This window comes from Chlamydotis macqueenii, chromosome 9 (genome assembly GCF_036417535.1).
Source record: "Chlamydotis macqueenii isolate bChlMac1 chromosome 9, bChlMac1.mat, whole genome shotgun sequence".
In the NCBI taxonomy this organism is placed as follows: Eukaryota; Metazoa; Chordata; class Aves; order Otidiformes; family Otididae; genus Chlamydotis; species Chlamydotis macqueenii.
In genome coordinates, this window is record NC_141564.1 from 13,655,605 (window position 1) to 13,674,785 (window position 19,181).

The 19,181-nt window shown below is 36.6% G+C and overlaps 1 protein-coding gene across 20 annotated transcripts in view; it reads right to left on the minus strand.

Moving 5' to 3' along the window:
- DLG1 (discs large MAGUK scaffold protein 1) overlaps positions 1 to 19,181 on the minus strand; it is a 151,762-nt gene that overhangs the window by 52,446 nt on the left and 80,135 nt on the right. For 11 of the 20 annotated variants that reach the window (XM_086754900.1, XM_086754898.1, XM_086754896.1 and 8 more), the window contains 6 exons: positions 10,686 to 10,784; positions 6,592 to 6,645; positions 4,684 to 4,734; positions 3,509 to 3,633; positions 1,903 to 2,072; positions 1,116 to 1,252 (listed from right to left, as the gene is read on the minus strand). In XM_086754900.1, the coding sequence (XP_086611026.1) occupies positions 1,116 to 1,252; positions 1,903 to 2,072; positions 3,509 to 3,633; positions 4,684 to 4,734; positions 6,592 to 6,645; positions 10,686 to 10,784 (636 nt within the window). The remainder of the gene's footprint in view (positions 1 to 1,115; positions 1,253 to 1,902; positions 2,073 to 3,508; positions 3,634 to 4,683; positions 4,735 to 6,591; positions 6,646 to 10,685; positions 10,785 to 19,181) is intronic. The other 9 variants (XM_086754911.1, XM_086754904.1, XM_086754916.1 and 6 more) reach the window with 1 other exon arrangement.

The following is a 19,181-nucleotide window of genomic DNA, read 5'->3' on the forward strand; positions in this document are numbered from 1 at the left end:
TGTGAATTTGCATGGCAGAGGAAGGTGTATATTTATTGATCAGATAATAGTAAATACAATATATTCTCTTTTTCCTCTCAATTCTCATGTGAGGATTTGCTCATGTCTTGAGCTGATTTCACAGAACTATCAATTGTAACACCAAAATCTCATTCCTAATACTTAAAAAAAAAGCAAGATTCTTCAGATAAAGTGATAATCCCATGATTCTTTACCTATAGGTAGCTCCCATTTTCCCACCTCTGTATTTGTAAGTGACAAACTTAACCAAAAAGTCTTTTTACAGATGGAAATTCTGCACTAAACATTAAGAGTCAGTTTGTTACAGTTCAAAAAGCAATACAGCACACATTTCGCCATCATGTACTCCTAGTACAGATATACTCAGAGCTCTTACAAAAGCAGGTACTGCCTGGTAGGAGGGTGAAGTAATTACACCTTACAAGAGTTGAGTTTACAATCCAGAAATTGATTCACAAATTCCTGGCTCTGGGGCTCTTGTTTTTCTAGCCATATAACTAGATTTTCAGTTGGAATTTAGAAAAATTGAAAGTTATTTTTACTTTGTGCATACAATATTAAACTTTCAAGTATTTAAAGTTTTTTAAAAAGCAGCTATTCAAAAGCATGACAAACACTGAAATACAATATAAGCAGCAGTGTCACTACAACTGGCCAGCCATCAGTACATGGAGTTCCTTTCCATTCTTGAGAAAAGAAACAAACCCATTGTATGCTCGTTTATATTCCCATCGCTCAGATCCCAGAAAAATAATAGCAGGCATCAGAAATAAACAGGCTGATTAACACAGGTTTTGCATGAAACATAGTGCTGAGGAACAGATTTCAGATTCCCTGATGAGATGGTGCTTAACACTGCAGATTTAATTTTACCATTGATTTTCTGGCAATTATCAATTTTTTTACTGATTTCTATGAAATAATACTCCACCAGCAGGCAGCTTAACCACAAAGTGAATCATGCCGTTACGGAACATACAAGTGGATGACTATTTAAAAAAAAAAAAACAAACAACAACAAAAAAAAAAACAAAGAAAAAAAACCCACCCCCCCCACCCCTCAAAAAACCAAAAAAACCCCAGCTCTTTCTTACAGCTAAAAGTTTGTCTCCAATCTGAAGTTTGCCATCTTTATGTGCTGCCCCGCCTTCGATGATTTTGGTTACATATATGCTGTTGTCTCCAGGTATATGCTGATTTCCTACACCACCAGCAATACTGAAACCAAGACCTGCTTGAAGATAAAGTCATTACTGAAGAAACCTTTCAGCATTCATTAGATCCAAATTATTATATATATAATAATGCTATCTGTATCACATATACACAAATATTAGGCTCTGATTGAAGCACTACTGGATGCCTTTCCAAGTCAACTCCGTAAGTTTCCAGAAAGTTCTGGAAAAGACTTAACATTTACAGAAGTTCTGAAAATCAAAAGCTAAATAATTTACTCCATGCCTTGTGAAAGATGCACACAGCACAGCTATAGCGTCATCACTGATATTTAAAGAACGATCGTCCAACATTTCCCCATATAGAAAAAACGTAATCCTTTCTCTAGGTGTTTTTTAATCTCTCAAAGATCTTTCTAGGTAATTCAAAGAAATACTTACTTTATTCTCATTTGTAAGGTACTTAAAAATTAGAAAATATTATCAAAATCATATTTTTATAATTTGAAAAAGAAAAATACACATTCTACAAGAACAATTTCAAAACACAGAGATGAAAATTCTGAAGCATTTGAGATGCCATCATCTTATTTTTCATTATTCTGCATTTCCTAGAACTTCATATGCAAGGTGCTATCTTAATTCAAAAAATAAATTGTCCACTCTAACCATCTTGTGAAACAGAAGTTTTGTACTTCCTACGTACCTTTAGGGCCTTTTACAAGTTTGATCTCCACTATTTTTTCTGTGACTGGTTTTCTTCTTTTGACATACAATCGTACAATTGATCCCGCTTCTTTCAATGCTTCAACTGCTTTGCTGTGTGTCACATCACGAACATCCACCTCATTTACTCGTAGAATACAATCATTAACCCTACAGACAGCAACATTCATGTTCAGCTGTTGTGTTACAGCACAGCGTACACATTAGGAGCCTAAAATTTTACCTATAATACACTAAAATACATGTTAACACATTAAGATACATAGATTTTGCTTCAGAAGTATATTGATTCAAGACAATGCTTTAAAACTAATTATGAAAGCTTACAAACAAACCAAGGATCACTAGAAAACATTTAAAGGGAATATTTTTCTCACAGCCAAAGAGGACACCACCTTACATGTGTTTCATTTAAGCAGTATTTTGAACAGTTTTATGCAACTACCTTTTGTTTAGAGCTATAAGATTTAAAAAATTCAGAAACTAGGAGGCACACAATGAAAACACACTAGTTTTAAGCCATGATATGAACAACTCAACCTCCATTCCTGCTTTTGCTATGCTGTTTAAGTGCTGGCCTTCCACTCCATTTAACACGTTGTTGTAGTAACACTGAGCTCTCATTGCACAGTACAATGCCTGACCCACCTGTCACCAGTTCTGCCAGATGTACCTCTGACAACGGCCAACAGGCTAAAATGAAGCCTTGGAATAAGCTTATTAGGACTAAAAACCATAATGCATCAGATATTTTCACCAAAAATGACAGGGCAAGTTCTTGACAACAAAGACGAAAAAAGCTGGTCCTACAATCAGATGTGGGGGTTTTTTTTCCCCCACAAAGTGATACAGGAGTACACGTAAAGACTGTTATAGATTAGAAAAATAATTCATTAATGCAATTTGATACAAACTTCTAACAGCACTCTTCAAAGGAAGTTGCAAATATCACTTGCTACCATCTAAAAATGTGCCAACATTTTCTCACTAGGATTGAAGTAGTAGTACCAGTTCACAATTAAACAAAAAACTGGGGTATACTGGAGAAGGAGTACTCTATTTGAAGGTGTCCCTGCTCCTTGCAGGGGCATTGGACTAGATGACCTTTAAAGGTCCCTTCCAACCCAAACCATTCCATGATTTTATTAATTTAAACAAAAGATACGGCTTCTGAAGATGCATAGTATCTTTGAAAAACTAAGGCAAATAATTATATGAAGCATAAAAGAGGGTATTTATTAAGGTCAACTGTCTAACAGATCAGAAAATCCGTATATGGATAACCAAGGGTTACTCATGCTACCTGTCTAAGCTTTTCCTTTGTAAATTGGATTAAGGAATATAGAACATATGGCACAATCAATTTATACCACCAAACAGAAAAGATAAAGTTCATGTGATTTAACTTAACTGCAGATTTTATTTATTAAAAAAAAATTGCTCCATTTTTCATTATTTACAAAATAAGAAAAACTTATTGCAAATTTAACGTAGCATGATTAAACTACCAAATGTAACACAGTGTTCTATCTGCTGTTTGAAAATATGAGAAACATTTAACAATCCAACACAGAAAGTCATCATACCGTAATCTTCCATCCTGTGCAGCTGCACCCCCAGCTATAATTTTTGTAATGAAAATACTTGAATCATCTCCAATATGTGGGTTGTCTGTACCACCTGCAATGCTAAAGCCAAGTCCTGAATTTCCCTAAAGGCAGAGGGGAAAAATAAAATTTACACATTTATTATTTGGGAAAAAGATATTGTAGTATATGTATTTGATTCATTATAAAATCAAATCTATATAATTTTCATTGATTAAAAATATTAAAAGATGCTTTAAGCCATGTACCACACATAACCATATGTAAGATGTAATTATACTTATTTTCATAGAAGGAGAACAGAAGTCACTGTGTAACTGTAAGAGATACAGTTCCAACATCACAGCTTTTTTATTGAGTGAACTTGATAAACTAAAGATCTTACTCACTACAGAGGGAAGGTTTTGTTATTATTCATACAGATATTCGCTTCCCATTAAATTATTAGTGACAAATTATTTTCCCAGTGAAGCCCCCAGGTAATTCTGGTCACATATGTAATGTATCCACACAGATGCAGAGACCTCTGACTGGCATTTTCACTTCAAATGCTGCATGCACTTTCTATTAACTGCAAGACCTCTTCACCCTCTCTCAGTCACCACCAGGACTGCACAGGTATCAAATACAACTATTTTTTACTTTTTTTTTTTTTTTTTAAAGAAAAAAACACATGCAGCTCAAGAAAAGAGAGCTGAGCTAGATCTCTACATTGTAATACATCGTAAACCTAACAAAGCAATGAGTATGACAAGGTGTCACTTGTAAGCTCAACTGTAAGCCTGAATCTCAATATAAAACTTAATGATATAAATAAAAGCCTGTCATAAATGGCAATATAGGAAATGAAATCATCGTTTGTGTTATTACTCTCTACAAGACTAGATAATAACATTAAATGCCGTATGTCTCAGAGAGATCCTTCCCCTATTTTATTAATGGTCAAGGATACCAACAAAAACTTCTATTCCTGCTTCAGCAACTGGGTGTATTTTTTTCCTTAGGTTAAATAATCTACCTAAAGGAAAAAAAAATACCAGTAACGATTGTTTTGGAGGTCACTATTTCCATATTAAGATATCATAAATCCCATTTAAACCAGAGTACAGAAATACATTTAAAACCAGAGTACAGAAATACATTTAGCACGTTACCCTTTCAAGAGTAATTTCTTCATACTCATAATCTGCATCCGTGCCATTGACCTATAAAGAAAGAAAAGTGAGACGCACAGAGAATTTTACACTTTACACAACACAGTTTGCTTGGCTGGTGGTTCACTCCCAGCAAGTCTCAGCTGATTCACATTGACCACTGAGCTCAGAGGGGATGTGTGATTTTCACACTTCTCTACATGAATCACTCTTTTTGTATGAGTTTAAAAGTTAAGATTTCAAAGAGCAGACTGTTCTACACAGATACCAGAGACCAGAGGCCCTCTGCTTCTGACTGCCAGGGGAAAAAAAAAAGAAAAAAACAACACACACCAAAAAAAAAAAACCACACCAAAAAAAACTCTTGAGATGCTCAGTTGTTCCTCAGGCCATGTAGGAAGTTGAAACTGTCCTTAGTAGTTTGGTCAGTGGAAAACATATTGTAGTTTTAACATATAATATTTCTCCATTAAAAAAGGAAGAGGTCTTGACCTTCCAAATACATGAAACTCTATTACCACATCAACACCAAAGAAGCCACTGTGATCAGGAAGTTTTTATGTTAGCTTAGTCCTTGAGCTATTATCTAGAAGAATGCCAACATGTGCTAACTGAACCAGTCATCTAGTATTACAGTACCTGCCAAATGGTTCATGATGACTGATCAGTATGTAGCCTTTTTTCTTTTGTGTTTTTTTTTTTTAAACAAATAACAAGGACAGCTAATCATTTCCCTATTCATTACCATTAGGCAAAACAAAGCCATTTAGGCAGTCTCTTGTTTATTTCCATGTACAAAAGTCTCTAAGCCAATTTTAAAATATCATCTAGATAAACCGCTTCTATCTACTGTCCTCCACGTGCCTCTATCAGACAGGGCCTTCTGAAATGTTTGTATGTATTTATTGATCGCTTTTCCCCTTGGATTAGTTTGCGCATGCAGGGAGACACCTCACCTTCAGGATGCTTTTGTAAACTGTATCTCCATCACATCAACAGAGGAGCCAGACACTGCAGGCTACTGCTGTGATGTTCTAGTCAGAGGCATCATTATTACACTCAGGACTCATTTATGAGCCAATTATATCACTGTATTATCTTTTGTCTTCTGCTTAATCTGTTAATTCACACTTTTGTCTGTCCTGAGTTACTACAGCTCCTTTCTAGCAATGTTGCTAGATTGTGAATGCTTTTGACAAGGACAAGATTTATTCTTTACTTGCTAACACCAGTGCTTAAAACAAACACAATATAAAGTAACTAGTACAGCTGCTAACACCGTTCAGGAAAACAACGAGCTAGTGGGATACAAGTAGCTGTAGGAGGAAAGTACAGGAGGAAAATTCAGACCTGAAACCTGTGTCAAATTTATATACATTCCAAAGCCTCTGAAGTCTCCATCTACCAGTGCTATTGCTATCACAAAACACGCTGCCAAACACAAATTTTGGCGTACACATAACCACACTTATTACCTTAAAGTTTCAAACAGAACTAATGCATTTTTATGAACATTTAGAGAACTAAAATCTTAAGTATAGCCACTGCATTAAAAGTGTTTTTATGAGAAGTGCAACGGAAATGGCACATTAAATATTAAAGCATCTGTCTGCACAATTGAAGAAACAGATTGTTCTCTGAACACTGAACCTCTGGAACCTCAAACAGCTGTGTTTTGCACTGTCACACACAGGTACTCACATAGAAGCTTCCACCTGCAATCTACACCTTTTTTTTTTCTTCATGAAACAGCTATTTAAGGACTTTAAGTAACCATTAGGACAGCTGACTAAATCAAGCACCATCAGAGAGGTAAAACAGGGTCTATTAAACAGTAGAAACAGACCTAAACAACTACATACATAAAACATTATCTGAAGTTATAACTGAAAGCAAGTGTGGACTTACATATGTTGGAGTCTCCAAAGAATCTGTATTCACCAGCACTGGAGGGGGATTTGCCTTTAACAAAAGAGAATTACAAAAAAAAAAATTATACAGCACAAGAGAAGCAATACTAATGAAAATTATACATTTCATTTACTGTCTTTCTCAAAGTTCTGTTAAAAGGTTAGAGTCTCAGCTTGAGAATCTGAAAAATTCACCTTCTGAAACACTTGTTTCTACCCTGAACTAAGTGCTTTTATGCCACAAAACCATAGTCTTCCAAAATTCTGAGCTCATATTTTATAGATAAGTTCTGTCAGTCATCTTGCTTTTCAAAAGAAAAACGAGTCATGCTATCATTTGACATGATGCCTCTTACCCTGGTACTTGTTGTATGACATTCAAAAGTTGCTTTACCAGCCAATATCTTAAAACCAAATTTTGGTGGATTTGATTCCTCTTTCTTCTTATCAAGAACACTTCTCCCCCCTCCCCCTCCAACCTGCAAAATGGAAACTTACAGAAATGCAAACTTATGGAAGAAAATATCTACAAAACTGAAAGCAAATCCACAGCAGACATTCATCTATCACACACTCGCATGTGCTTCAATCAGAAAACTGGATTCACAGGCCATAAGGAGTCAGAATTTACTGCTACAGAAATAGGAAATAGTGTAGCATTCTTGCTAGCCAGAATAAGCTAACACCTTTACTCTCTGACACTACCGAGAATTTTTCTGTGAAAAACGTGGTTTCAACTGAAAGAAAATCCATATGGACAGGTGACGTTTAACTGAAATACTTCCAAACAGATTTCCTATTTTTGCATCAATTATCTGCCTTTAAAATAGGTAGCATCCAGTCTGCTCCAAGAAGAAAGCAACAATAACAAGAAAGTGTGCAGACATATTCCAGACTCCCAATCCTCCTGATGTATTAAGTTCAACAGGACCCACAAACTCACTGGCACAAAACAAACTTAATATCCTTACTGCTTTAATGAAGCTGAGGTGTTAGGTTTTTTTAATATGTATAAAAATACATTATCTTTAATTCTTTTTTTTTTTCCCTTAAAATCTTACGTGTGCATGTGGAAATAAACTTAGGGACAGTTTAACAGGCTGCAATAGAAGCTAGTATTAAACTCATTCAAAGATAAGCTTAAGACCTACAAAAACATGACAATTACATTAACCTAGTCATATTCTGCATTTTAATTTCATTACTATGACAGCAACGTACTTCCACAGAGTTCATGATTTTTAAAAGCCCCCAGAACCTAGGAAGTAAGCGATGACTCAGAAGTTCCTTACAAAAGACTGAGATGAATAATCTACCATCACCAGAGAGGAATCATCAATCTGCTAGCAAGTTGCTGTGTCAGAAATTAGGCCTGTATCATTTAATAAGGAATAAAATCAGGTGGTATATATACAAATAACAGAGTAGACTACTAAAAAAAGATGAAACTAAAAGGATGACACTTATGACTCCATCAAGATGCCATCAAACACCTCTCTCACTTCTCTCAGGAGAAGCATGAGCATACTTTACAGTAAAGTACAGGAATCAAGTACTAGTTACTAGTATCACGATAAAAAATACCTATCAAAACAATGCTGTCCCTCACAACCTTATTCTGCCACTAACTTACATTCCAATTCCTGCTTCTTATTCAAGTTCTATTAAAATAAGATTAAATTAAGATCCTATACTAAAAGTACCAATCAATTAAATTACTCATCATCATCTCTTAAAGAGTTTTACAATTAACATGATTTTAAGAAAAACAAAACAATACATTGTACTAAAGAGAACCTGACTGAATAGGAGGCATTAGGAGTCTAATCTCCGCTGGATCTACCAGAGAACAGCAGAGATAGGTTTATTTTATATTTGTGTATCAACTGTGAAAAGATTTTTAGTTTCTAAGTAGAAAACAAAACAAGGAATAATTTTGAAAGTTTAGTCATGTTCCTTACACTTCACTCAATTTTGGAATTGTTTTTTATTTAATATTAGGATTCTGTAACATCCAGGTATAGTCAACTAAAGCAGTGCCAGTGAAACCTGGTTTCCCATGAATCTTTTTCTTGAGGCTGCCAAGTGTTTTTCTTTTAATATCTTAAAAAAAGAAGAGGAAGACTAGCTAAAAGTAAATTGCTCTTAGGAGGTGAGGTTTCCATGTGAACAGTATGTTTGAGACACAAACTAGGCAAAAGATGCAAAACATCTTCTGTAAGTTAAGTGAGTGCTCCTAACACTCCTGTATTTATCTGAGTTCTCCATCAAGCAGCACTAATTCACCATCATTTCCAAGCAGGAAGAGGAAAAGCTTTGTGCCAGGCATTCCGGAGGTACACCTGCACACTGCAAAGACACAGGCCAACATCGAACTCAAAACAACAAATGTTTTTGGAAGGAAGACCTTCTATTTCAGTCTGTTCTCCAGAGTTCTCCAAATTATCTAACACTTTCAAGCTTCTGTGCCAGGGCTTGTTCAAATATTTAAAAGCCATTTGACAAGTTTGTTTACAAGCAGAGTAAGCGCTTGCCTAAGGGGTAAAGTGACTAACAAAATCAAGAGATGTATCTATTGCCAAAAATGCATCTGCCAAATCCAAAGCTGATCATAACTTTCTGTGGTATTTTGTGATCGCTTGGAATCACGTATGATGCAGAATTACACAGCTGACTCCTGCAGACATTTCCATGTGCTCAGAAGGCAGACGCACAGACCACTCAGTTCTTACTCATCTGCTGTAATCCAGCAGCACCAATGGGCATTGTCACAGCAATGGCACTGAACGAAAATATAAATTAATATAGCACTAATTATTTTACTTCAAATTAAGTTTAGCCTACTGGCAATTCCCTGAAAGTAAATGCTACTGAAAACTCGGTTATCTCTGTCCACCAAGGCTGAGAGCAGAACTCCTCTGGTCGCGCCAGTCCATTTGCCTCGCCTTCTGACGCCGGCGGAATCCCTCTGTAAGAGGGAAACGGCTCTGAAACCAATCAACCTCTGGGCTGCCTGCTGGGGAAAGTACAGGTGACAGATTCGTGTGAACGCGCATCCACTAGGAGCTGCACTACAGAACAGCCAACTGTAAAAATTTTTTGTAATTATTGGATTATGTAAAATGTAACAATGTAGCAGAGATAAAAAAAAAAAAAAGATCACCACCTGCTGAAAGTTTAGCTGCTTAGCTTGAAAGCAGACCTTAAGAAAAAAAAATACTGACATGCATACTACAAAAACATCCAGTAATATTTTGGATAGCTTAATTCCCTTTTAAAGTTAACAAATATCTGTCACCAAACAGTTCTAAGAAGTGATCTACCTTTTCAGAAGGCATGCACCCATTGTTTGAGATTTTTGCCCTCAAATTACACTAAAGTTACAAAAAAATAAAAGCAGAATGCCATTCAATATGCAAAAATACAACTGCTACCTATCCTAAATTATTTCATAGCTTGCCATGCTGTGGTCACATATTCCATGTTATATGCAAGATATTAACCAAGTTTACTGCTTTCTCTTGTCTCATGTGTGTTGTATTACCTGACCTAAATAACAGATTCAGAAGGAAAGCACATCTGGTAGGGACAGCGGGGTAAAAGAAACCTTAAAAACCCCTTTTGTATTCTAAATGCCCCCAAGCACACTAATACCAACAAATGGCTGGAGAACAGAAGAAATGTCATACAAGTGCAATTGATGAAAGACATTAATTATTTGTATATGAGATGAAACCATAATTTTCTATCAAGCAATAACATATTAGCAAGGGTGAAATGGCTCTAAAATTATTACGTGAGAACACAAAATATCTTACTGCTTCTTTCCACTTTTTTTGAGGATTTTTTCTTTAGCTATTCCACAACTTACTAACATACTTTCACATTATAATATAGGTATTTCAAACGCACTAAAAGCTGCTATAAAACAAACAAAAATTAGGATGAAACTTCAGCGTATTACTCATTCAACTATTTCACAGTTCATCTCAAACTTGTACCAAAATGTGAATTTAAACAAAGCAATGAAATAAACTGAATAAATAGAAGTTGAACAAATTAACAACAACAAAAAAAAAAAGGAATAAAAACCTGTGGTATGGTGGATGGGATGACAGTGGTCTCAGCAGGGACTGGTGGGACAGGGATCACAGGGACAATGGGAGAAGAGGAAGGAACAGCTTCTGTGGGCTAAAAATCACCAACAAAATGTCAAAAATAATAAAAACCAGAAAAACATTTTAAAACAAACAAGATTGAAACTTAACAGCTTTAAAAAGAATAATTCTGAAATAGCATATGGATTTGGAGACTACAACCACCTTTAACCATGCTGCTTGTGGCAGTGCATCCCCAGCGACGTGCTCACGCCAGAGCCCAAAGCGGTACGACATCTCCACACTGCTTACTCATGCCAAGTTACTCACCTTGCTGTTCAGAGTAATAGGACTTTGGGGTTCAATAGAAAACCTGTTCAGGCTTTTTGTGGGCTGGTTTCACAACAGAAGCCCTTCACCATTATATAACAGTGTGCAAAAGCAGGGAAACAGTGGCTAAAGTTGATAGCACTGATCAAAGTTAACATTCCTTTCTGATAAATGAGAAAAATCGGAAGTACACTAAGGTTTCTAAACTGGGTAAAAATGAAAGAATCTTTTAGTCAAATGGGTGGAAGATCCTAAAACAGATTAAATGTACTCTCAAACATCTTCATACAGGTTTACCATACATCTTCAGACTAGTAGAATTTTGGTCTTAGGAATTTTCATTAGAATGTTAAACAGGAAAGCTACTGACACTTATGCTGCAAGGGAACAAGATTACAAATTGCATTTTGAGCAAAACATTGACTCAAATAATTTTGAGATGTTAACATACTGCTTGTCAACAAGTTGTCAGCAACATAAACTACTGGCAACTGTCATCAAAATTACAAGCAGAACAGCAGATCAAAGCTCTTGCAACTTAGTTGTTCCAAGACATTCTTGTGATCTTTAAATATAATGAAGCACAAAGACAAAAGAAAATACTAAAACCTGAAAATGAGCAAAAAACCCAGAACATAAAAGTATTAAACATATTTTAAAAATCTTAGATATTTTAAAACACAAAGCAACATACACCAAAAGCATACACCAAATTAAATGGTAAAAGCAAATATTAAAAGAAACTTGAAATAGTCCAAGAGTAGTAACCCTTATTAAATGTATATATGGTATTTCTACAGGGGTTTTTTTCAGTTCATCTACCCAAAATCGACAACTGGTGAAAAACGTTGCAGTTATTGAAAGACGTAAGAACAAGATATAATTGATATCTTGAAAGACTATTGCTGTTGTCATTTAAACATCCTTACATCTGTAGACAACAGAACAATCTTTCAAGTGTTAAAAAAAGAACAGTGGGGGAAATGTAAATTGGCCTAGAAAAATTATAATACACATTTTGCAAAGGATGCAGGAAATGCTCAGTGCAACAAACCTCCCACTACTGGAAGAATGATCCAATCATTAGAAGACAGATAAAATTAAATAGCTTGAGTGCTCAGTCCTATATACGCAAAAAATAAGCCACCTCTTCAAGTTTGCCTTGTTCCAAAGCAAGCAGCTTCCCATGAACGCACACAGTAAAAAATGCTGTTAACCAAAGTTTCAAAAATACACATTACATGTGTATGTAAGAAATAAATATAAATATTATAAATATAATATCAATATAAATATTATAAATAAATAAAAATTATGTTTTGTTACAACTCCTGCAATAAGAGAAGGTTTAAAACAAATCAAAGTTATTCTTAGGTACAAACCACACTCCCCTGCCCTTTGACTTCACAAAATAACTGACACACTCATAGCTGATTTCCTTATGGCCCAAACAATCTGCATCCCTCTCTGCACCAAACCGTAGCTTTGTTTTCCTGCTTCATTCCTTTTCTCAATTCTTAACTCCCTTGTCTCTCTGGGCTTCTCATTCCCAAACATTTCAAAAACCCTCCCAACCAGTTCAAATTCTTATCCTTGCTGTTTTAAAACTGACATGGTTCAAAGTCCTGGAATTCCTCCAGGTTCCAATCTCATAAGCTATTAGTACTGCCACCGTATTTTCCCTTTGTGCTGATGGTTTAGTATCTGCTGACTCTTAAAAGCCCCTCTCTGCTCCTCCAAGCAGCCTGGCAATGTTCCTACAGAGTCTCCTCCACTACTATATGCGCGAGGAAAGAGGTGACAACACTGGCAACCGCTGCCAAAGAATGTGCAAATCCAAACGCAGGTAAGATTGTCTTTGCTTAAACATTTCATGGAATACAGGGAATTGATGTAGGCATTATGGCTACCCACAAGGAAGGACAGTGTAAGAAACTAAAAGATTTCTAAGCATTAGAGCAAGATCTTGAACACTGTTTTATTTTAGGATGGCACATAGTCTGTCTGAAAATTACTGTACAATACAGGTATCTGTGAGAGCAGCTGAACAGGCTCCAGGGTATCACTTTCAATGCCCAGCTTCCCAAGAATTTTCAAGAAACATTTGTAATTTTTAGGAATTGTTCAGATTAATATGCTCAAGTATTCTGAAAAACAAAAGCTTATCCTCAAAATAACTTTAATATGTCTCTGACTACAACATTTAACAATTCTGGTTTATTATAAAATCATAGAATAGTTTGGGTTGGAAGGGACCTTTAAAGGTCATCTAGACCAACCCCCCTGCAAGGACCAGGGACATTTTCAACTAGATCGCCCCGACCCATGGTCAGGACCTTGCCCTTGGCCTTACTGAACCTCGTGAGGTTCACAAGGGCCCACTTCTCAAGCTTGTCCAGGTCCCTCAGGACAGCATCGCTTCCCTCCAGCGTGTCGACCATGCAGCTCAGCTTGGTGTCACCCACAAACTTGCTGAGGGTGCACTCAATCCCACTGTTTGTGCCACTGACGAAGACGTTAAACAGTACTGGATGGGACACAAACTTAATTAAGCTACAAAGAAACCAAGAGGCCAATTAAAAACCTTGGTTTGAGTATATATATATATATATATATATATATATATATATATATGAACTATAGCACACAAGTATGATAGACTTACGTATAGGACTGCATGACTTGAACAATAACTCACTTTAAGAGAGTTTGTCAGCCTAAACCAATGTGCTGACACCTACAGTGAAAAGCCATTCTGTTACAACAGTACAATAAATCTCAAGTAATTCTTTTTTAAAGCTTAAGGGTGGACTTTTTAATATTAATAAACAAAAATTATACTTTTCAGTGATACTTTTTAAAAAGCTAAGGTAATAAGACCTTTAAATGATCAATTAAAAGGAGTGCCTCCAAATCTAACACCAAGCCCAGATGTGAAAAGGAAGAACAGACCCATTTTCTCATGTTTCACCAACACACACAATGATCCTTTCTGTGAGGAAATACCAACAAACCTGAAATTATCAAAGCACCATACACATTCCTATGGAGATGAACTAAACCAGTAAATTCCATAATGTTGCTATTTGTTAAGTACTAAAAGACATACTTTGGAGAATAAAAATTAAGCGAACTAGAGTTTCCTCATTTTCAAGAAAATACTACAGAAAACCTACACTGTACACAGTGCAACAATCTTAATGTGAAAACACTGAGCAGAAATGTTTCTTTGCCAGCCCAAATCTAATTATTACTATTTTGATTTCTAGCTGCAAAATTCAAAACACAATTAACTAACATTAAGTCTGTAGAAACAGCAGGGATAAAACTACAGGAGGAAGCAGCCTGAAATATTTTCTATGGTTTGCACCAAAAATGCACGTCTATAAATACCTAGTGCAACACATACCTTTTCTAAAGAACAATTGGAACACGAGCCATCAGACACCCAACCACTAGCAGCTTTTACTTTTGCTGTGCTTTTTGTAGGACTCTTTTTTACACTGTCGCGTAGGTTTATAAATTTTCCTCTGTGTTTGGAAGACACCGGCAAGGTGGATGAACTGAAAGATGTACAAACACTCAGTGCCCGCTGCTGATGCTGGAATGGCTGCATTGGCTGTGTAGGAAAATTTTGACGAATTTCCATTCTCGGGCTTCTTGTTAAATCAGTGAGCTTGAGTGTTCCCATTTCACCATCATCTGTAGCACCACAGTATTTGTAGCTGTGACGGTGAGTAGTCATGAAACTAGCAACACAAACAGTCCTTTTTGAAAAAAATGGAGGGAAAATAAACCAAAATATTGCTTCCGGAGAAAGTTCAAAATATTATTGTTTCCTATATTATGGTCATAGGAAGAAATATTAAATGCTGTTTCAGCTAGTACTGCACGTTGTGTACTCTCTCACCCTATTTAAAGGGCACTATTGAACCACCACACGACAGTCAATTTGCCGGGCATAAATAATCAATGCAATGCACAAATTATTGAATAGATGGCAAAAGTCATCTGACTGTTTATTAAAAAGAAGCTATGGAAGGTTACAATCATTTTCTTCCTTCCGTAAGCTCCCACTATCCTAAACTTGGTTGTATTTTACCACCTCAAAACTTCTCCAAGGTTTACATCTAGAAAATTTTAATACCAATTTCTTTACTTTTCTGAATGGTTTATGGGGCCTGAAAACTAATAAATTTCAAGAAGCTTATGATGAAAAGTGAAGGAATTGTGAATGGGCAGATATATGGTACAAAATTTCAACATTAAACTTCCATCAAAAAAACCAAAATTTGTTCAGGCCATAACAACAAGATTAATAAAACAAAGTAATACCTGTTAAGAGTTGTATTGCCATGAAATACAGTAGCTCTTTGAGACCACAATTTTAAGGTACACGCTGTTTAAATTAAAGCATTTAAACAAACCTGAGTTGCTTTTTTTTCTTTATTCATTCAGTTTTTAATGCCATGGATGCATGATGTCTATATTACATTTTAGTTAATTTCCCAGAGTCTCCATGACAGCTAGAGACACCGACATTCCTAGCCCCACAGAAGGAAGAAGCAGGCTCAAGACAACGATCATGCAGTCTTTTCACCAGCGGACACACAACCCACATTCGCACAGCTCTGAACCAGCCACAGCACAGACCATCTGCCTCTGGCCCCACGGGTCTGCTCTAGCAACGCACTGTGAATCTGAATATCTGGTGCTGGGTATGATAAGAATGAAGGACACCAGCCCATAGGAAACAAAGCTTGATTGGGTCAGCTGTACTGTATTTGGTAAAAATTTCATCAGTTCATAGCATTAAAACACTGTACACTTTCCTACAGCAAATCTGAATATTTAAATAATACAAGTCAGCATAATTTTTACACAGAGAATAAAAACCTAGAAATACAGACTTAAGAACAAACATTTCCAGTTATTAATAGCATGGATATTAAGAGACAAATAGGAACTGACAGATGCTCCTCTAATCACCAAGAGCTGCCATGTCTCATCTTCTACCCAGAATGGATGTAATCAAGAGCTGCATAACTTATCATTAATGCAATATTCATAAATGCAGAGATAGAAAGGTTTCTGGCCAGTGACAGGGAGCTGGAAAAGCATTGGTCATACAAATGTGTGCAGACGTGCGTGTGTGTATGGTACATATGATCCCTTACCAGCATCAGGGAGCTGGAGGACTGTGTCCCACTAATACATACGGGCAGATGCACCTGGGTTGCTCCGCTCCAGAGAAGCCAAGGATCTCTAGATTTTGTTATGGAAGTGCCAAGATGAAGATAATCATGCTGTGAACGTGCATAAAGGTAAACAGTTCAAAACCAGCACATCACAACTAACCTTTTCTCCTCTCAGAAATTTCCACAGATGCATTGTTACTGAGCGGCACGTTCCCCAGCCTGCTAGGACTATGCAGAGGCTGGGTCTGGTGTTAAAGCCTCCATCAGTTACCTTTGGCAACAGTGTGTCAGATGTCTGCTTTTATAGACCACAACTTTTTTTTTTTTTCCATAGATGTTATCAAGATTACTTGCAGTTTAGCAGGCTGCATTCATACCACCCATTTTACTTGTAAATCATTACTCTCTATTTTCTACCCAGTATGACATGGACTAATTACTAAAATGCAGAAAAGAACAAGCAAAGGGTTTTGGGTATAAGGCTTTTCTCTTGCATACATATTAAATCCCAAAATATGTGACGTTCCGGATCCAAAAGGAACATCTTATTCCTGGAGGCATCAACTTTGTTGAAAGCACGTAGACCAAGTAGCTTCTTGATTCAAAAGAAAACCAGCTTTGAAGCACACTAAGTGAGAAAGTAAGGGCAAGGGGAGGAGATGCTGGGTACCATATTCTTAGAAACCCAGCTGTCTGGCTTCCTGCATTCTCCTCCAAACAAGAAAGAGGAAGGCACCAGGTGAAAGACAAGACAAAGGAATTCACATCTCTCCAGTGTGCTTCAGACACGCTGACTTCAGCGGCAAAAGAATGAAGATGACATAGCAGATAACTGGTAACAACACAAGTTGGTTTTTTTTTCTGTAAGTCCATGTCTTTGGTCCCGGAGATGATATTAGTAAGATATCAATAATTAAAAGAAAACAAAAGCTTGAAGGCACTTGTAGTTCCAAGAGTAACAGTCCAAGCATCAAAACAGAGCCAAGGAACAGGAGATGCAGTCAGAGCATCTAACTCACCAGGGTTGCACAGTGTGCCAGGACAATCTCCAGTGAAACAGCTCAGGCCAGACTGGAATTTAGCGTTATGCAAGTATGGAAAGTGAATATAGCATCTCAGTCAAAAAAACATGGGAAGAGGAGGAAAGGAATATGTAATCAAAGTGTATTAAAGCTTATCTAGTACAACTGTGGTGTAAACAAAATGAAAACAGACAACAGAACAAAAAAAAAACCACAAGAAAAAGCAGAGAAGGCAAGAAGAATGATACTCAAAGAGATTAATCGGATATTAAGAGTCACAGGGATCATTTTGCCCAATTATATTCACACATGGGAGGTAGGGCAGAGCCAACCTTGCAGTCACACTGATAGGAGGAGGGAGGGGAAGATCTCTGGCAGAGCAGTGGGACATATGCATAATTCAAAGCAAGAAAAAACAGTTATGTAACTAACGCTGCACCAGTTTGGCAGATCGTCTTTTGACTGCAGAAAGCCTGAACCCGCAAGTGTTCTTTGCAGCCGGTATTAATTACCAGCATGAACTGCTCCACTCTAATATCAAGCACTAAGTGATTTTTCATAACCAGAGGGGGTTCAGGATCAGGTTGTGCTTTCGTATTACATCCAAACTGTGAACAATTTGTTGCTAACACAAAGCTGAATCATCAATATTTCATTCTTTTAAATTACTACATCGAATGTACAGTGCACACTGCAGCAATCTGTTAAAGTGCCAGCAATCTTTTACAAGTAGTATTTATTTAAGAATGTTTTTCTTTCCACATTCTACAACATCTACTTAATAGCTGAATAACACCACCACTCATGGTAAGGGAAAATAGTATTAATATTCCACCTGCAATATCTACTGAAAAGGTCTTTTTTTTAAACCTTCAATAACCAACTTTCATTACTTCCAAAAGCAATTCTAATAGCTGGGAGAATCCTCCAGAAATAATTTTGTACTTCAGCCCTTCGATTGCCTTGAAGCAGATACCACAAAATCAGCAACTTCTGACTTGACTGATGAAAACAAGCCCATGTTCATTACCTCTTATTGAAAGTAGGAAATTAAATATCTTCCAAAGTGAATAAAACTTCAAAAGTGTAGGAAGAAACAACTTTGATTCAATATCCAGTGACAAAGCTGAAGATAAACGGCATATTTTCCTTCTAGAGAGATATAATTTAAGGTCTGGCAGTGTAGGTCTGTCTTACCAACAGACCATTACTTTGCTTTAAAAATGTGCTTCCCATCTCCAGTTTTTATATGGACATCATATCTGACTATTTCATACATGGTGCCTAAAAATCAAATTATTTAAAATACACACATTTTTTCATCTTTCTAACCACTCATGCTTATAAATTTGTGACTGCTTTTGTATCATGTACTTCATGGGAGTGGAGGTGTTGTTAAGACTCTCCTATCTAACTCACCATACTCTATACTGTTTTTCAACAATAATTTACCACAAACAAAACCTTAAGAGGGACTGGCTAGCATAAATTATAACCTTAACCACGATGGTCTCAGCCCATGGGTGGTTACAACTAAGCCTATTTATCATTCTGCACTGAAAAAAGGATGAAGAACTTTTGGCTTGAGAATTCAGTATCTGACCTTCCTACTCCATCAAGGGCTCTTCCTCTACCTTGCCATGATGGAGCGAAGACTGATCCCCATGGTATCCCAAGGATGAAGGAATAAAAATGCTTGGATCTCCACCTGGATGCTATCCAGGTGTTTGGACAGAAAGCACAGAAACAAAGAAGCTGAGCCTGAAGCCTGTCAGGGTATGTCTACATGAAGACGGGGAAGTCAGTACATCGTGGTTTCACAAGAGATTATGAGGACAGACAAGCCATCTCGGAGCTGTAACATCAGTTCAGTTAAGTCATGTAAGAAAGATATGAAAGGTTTTCTGGATTCTAGAAAGTAAAAGGTTTACCCATCCAGCC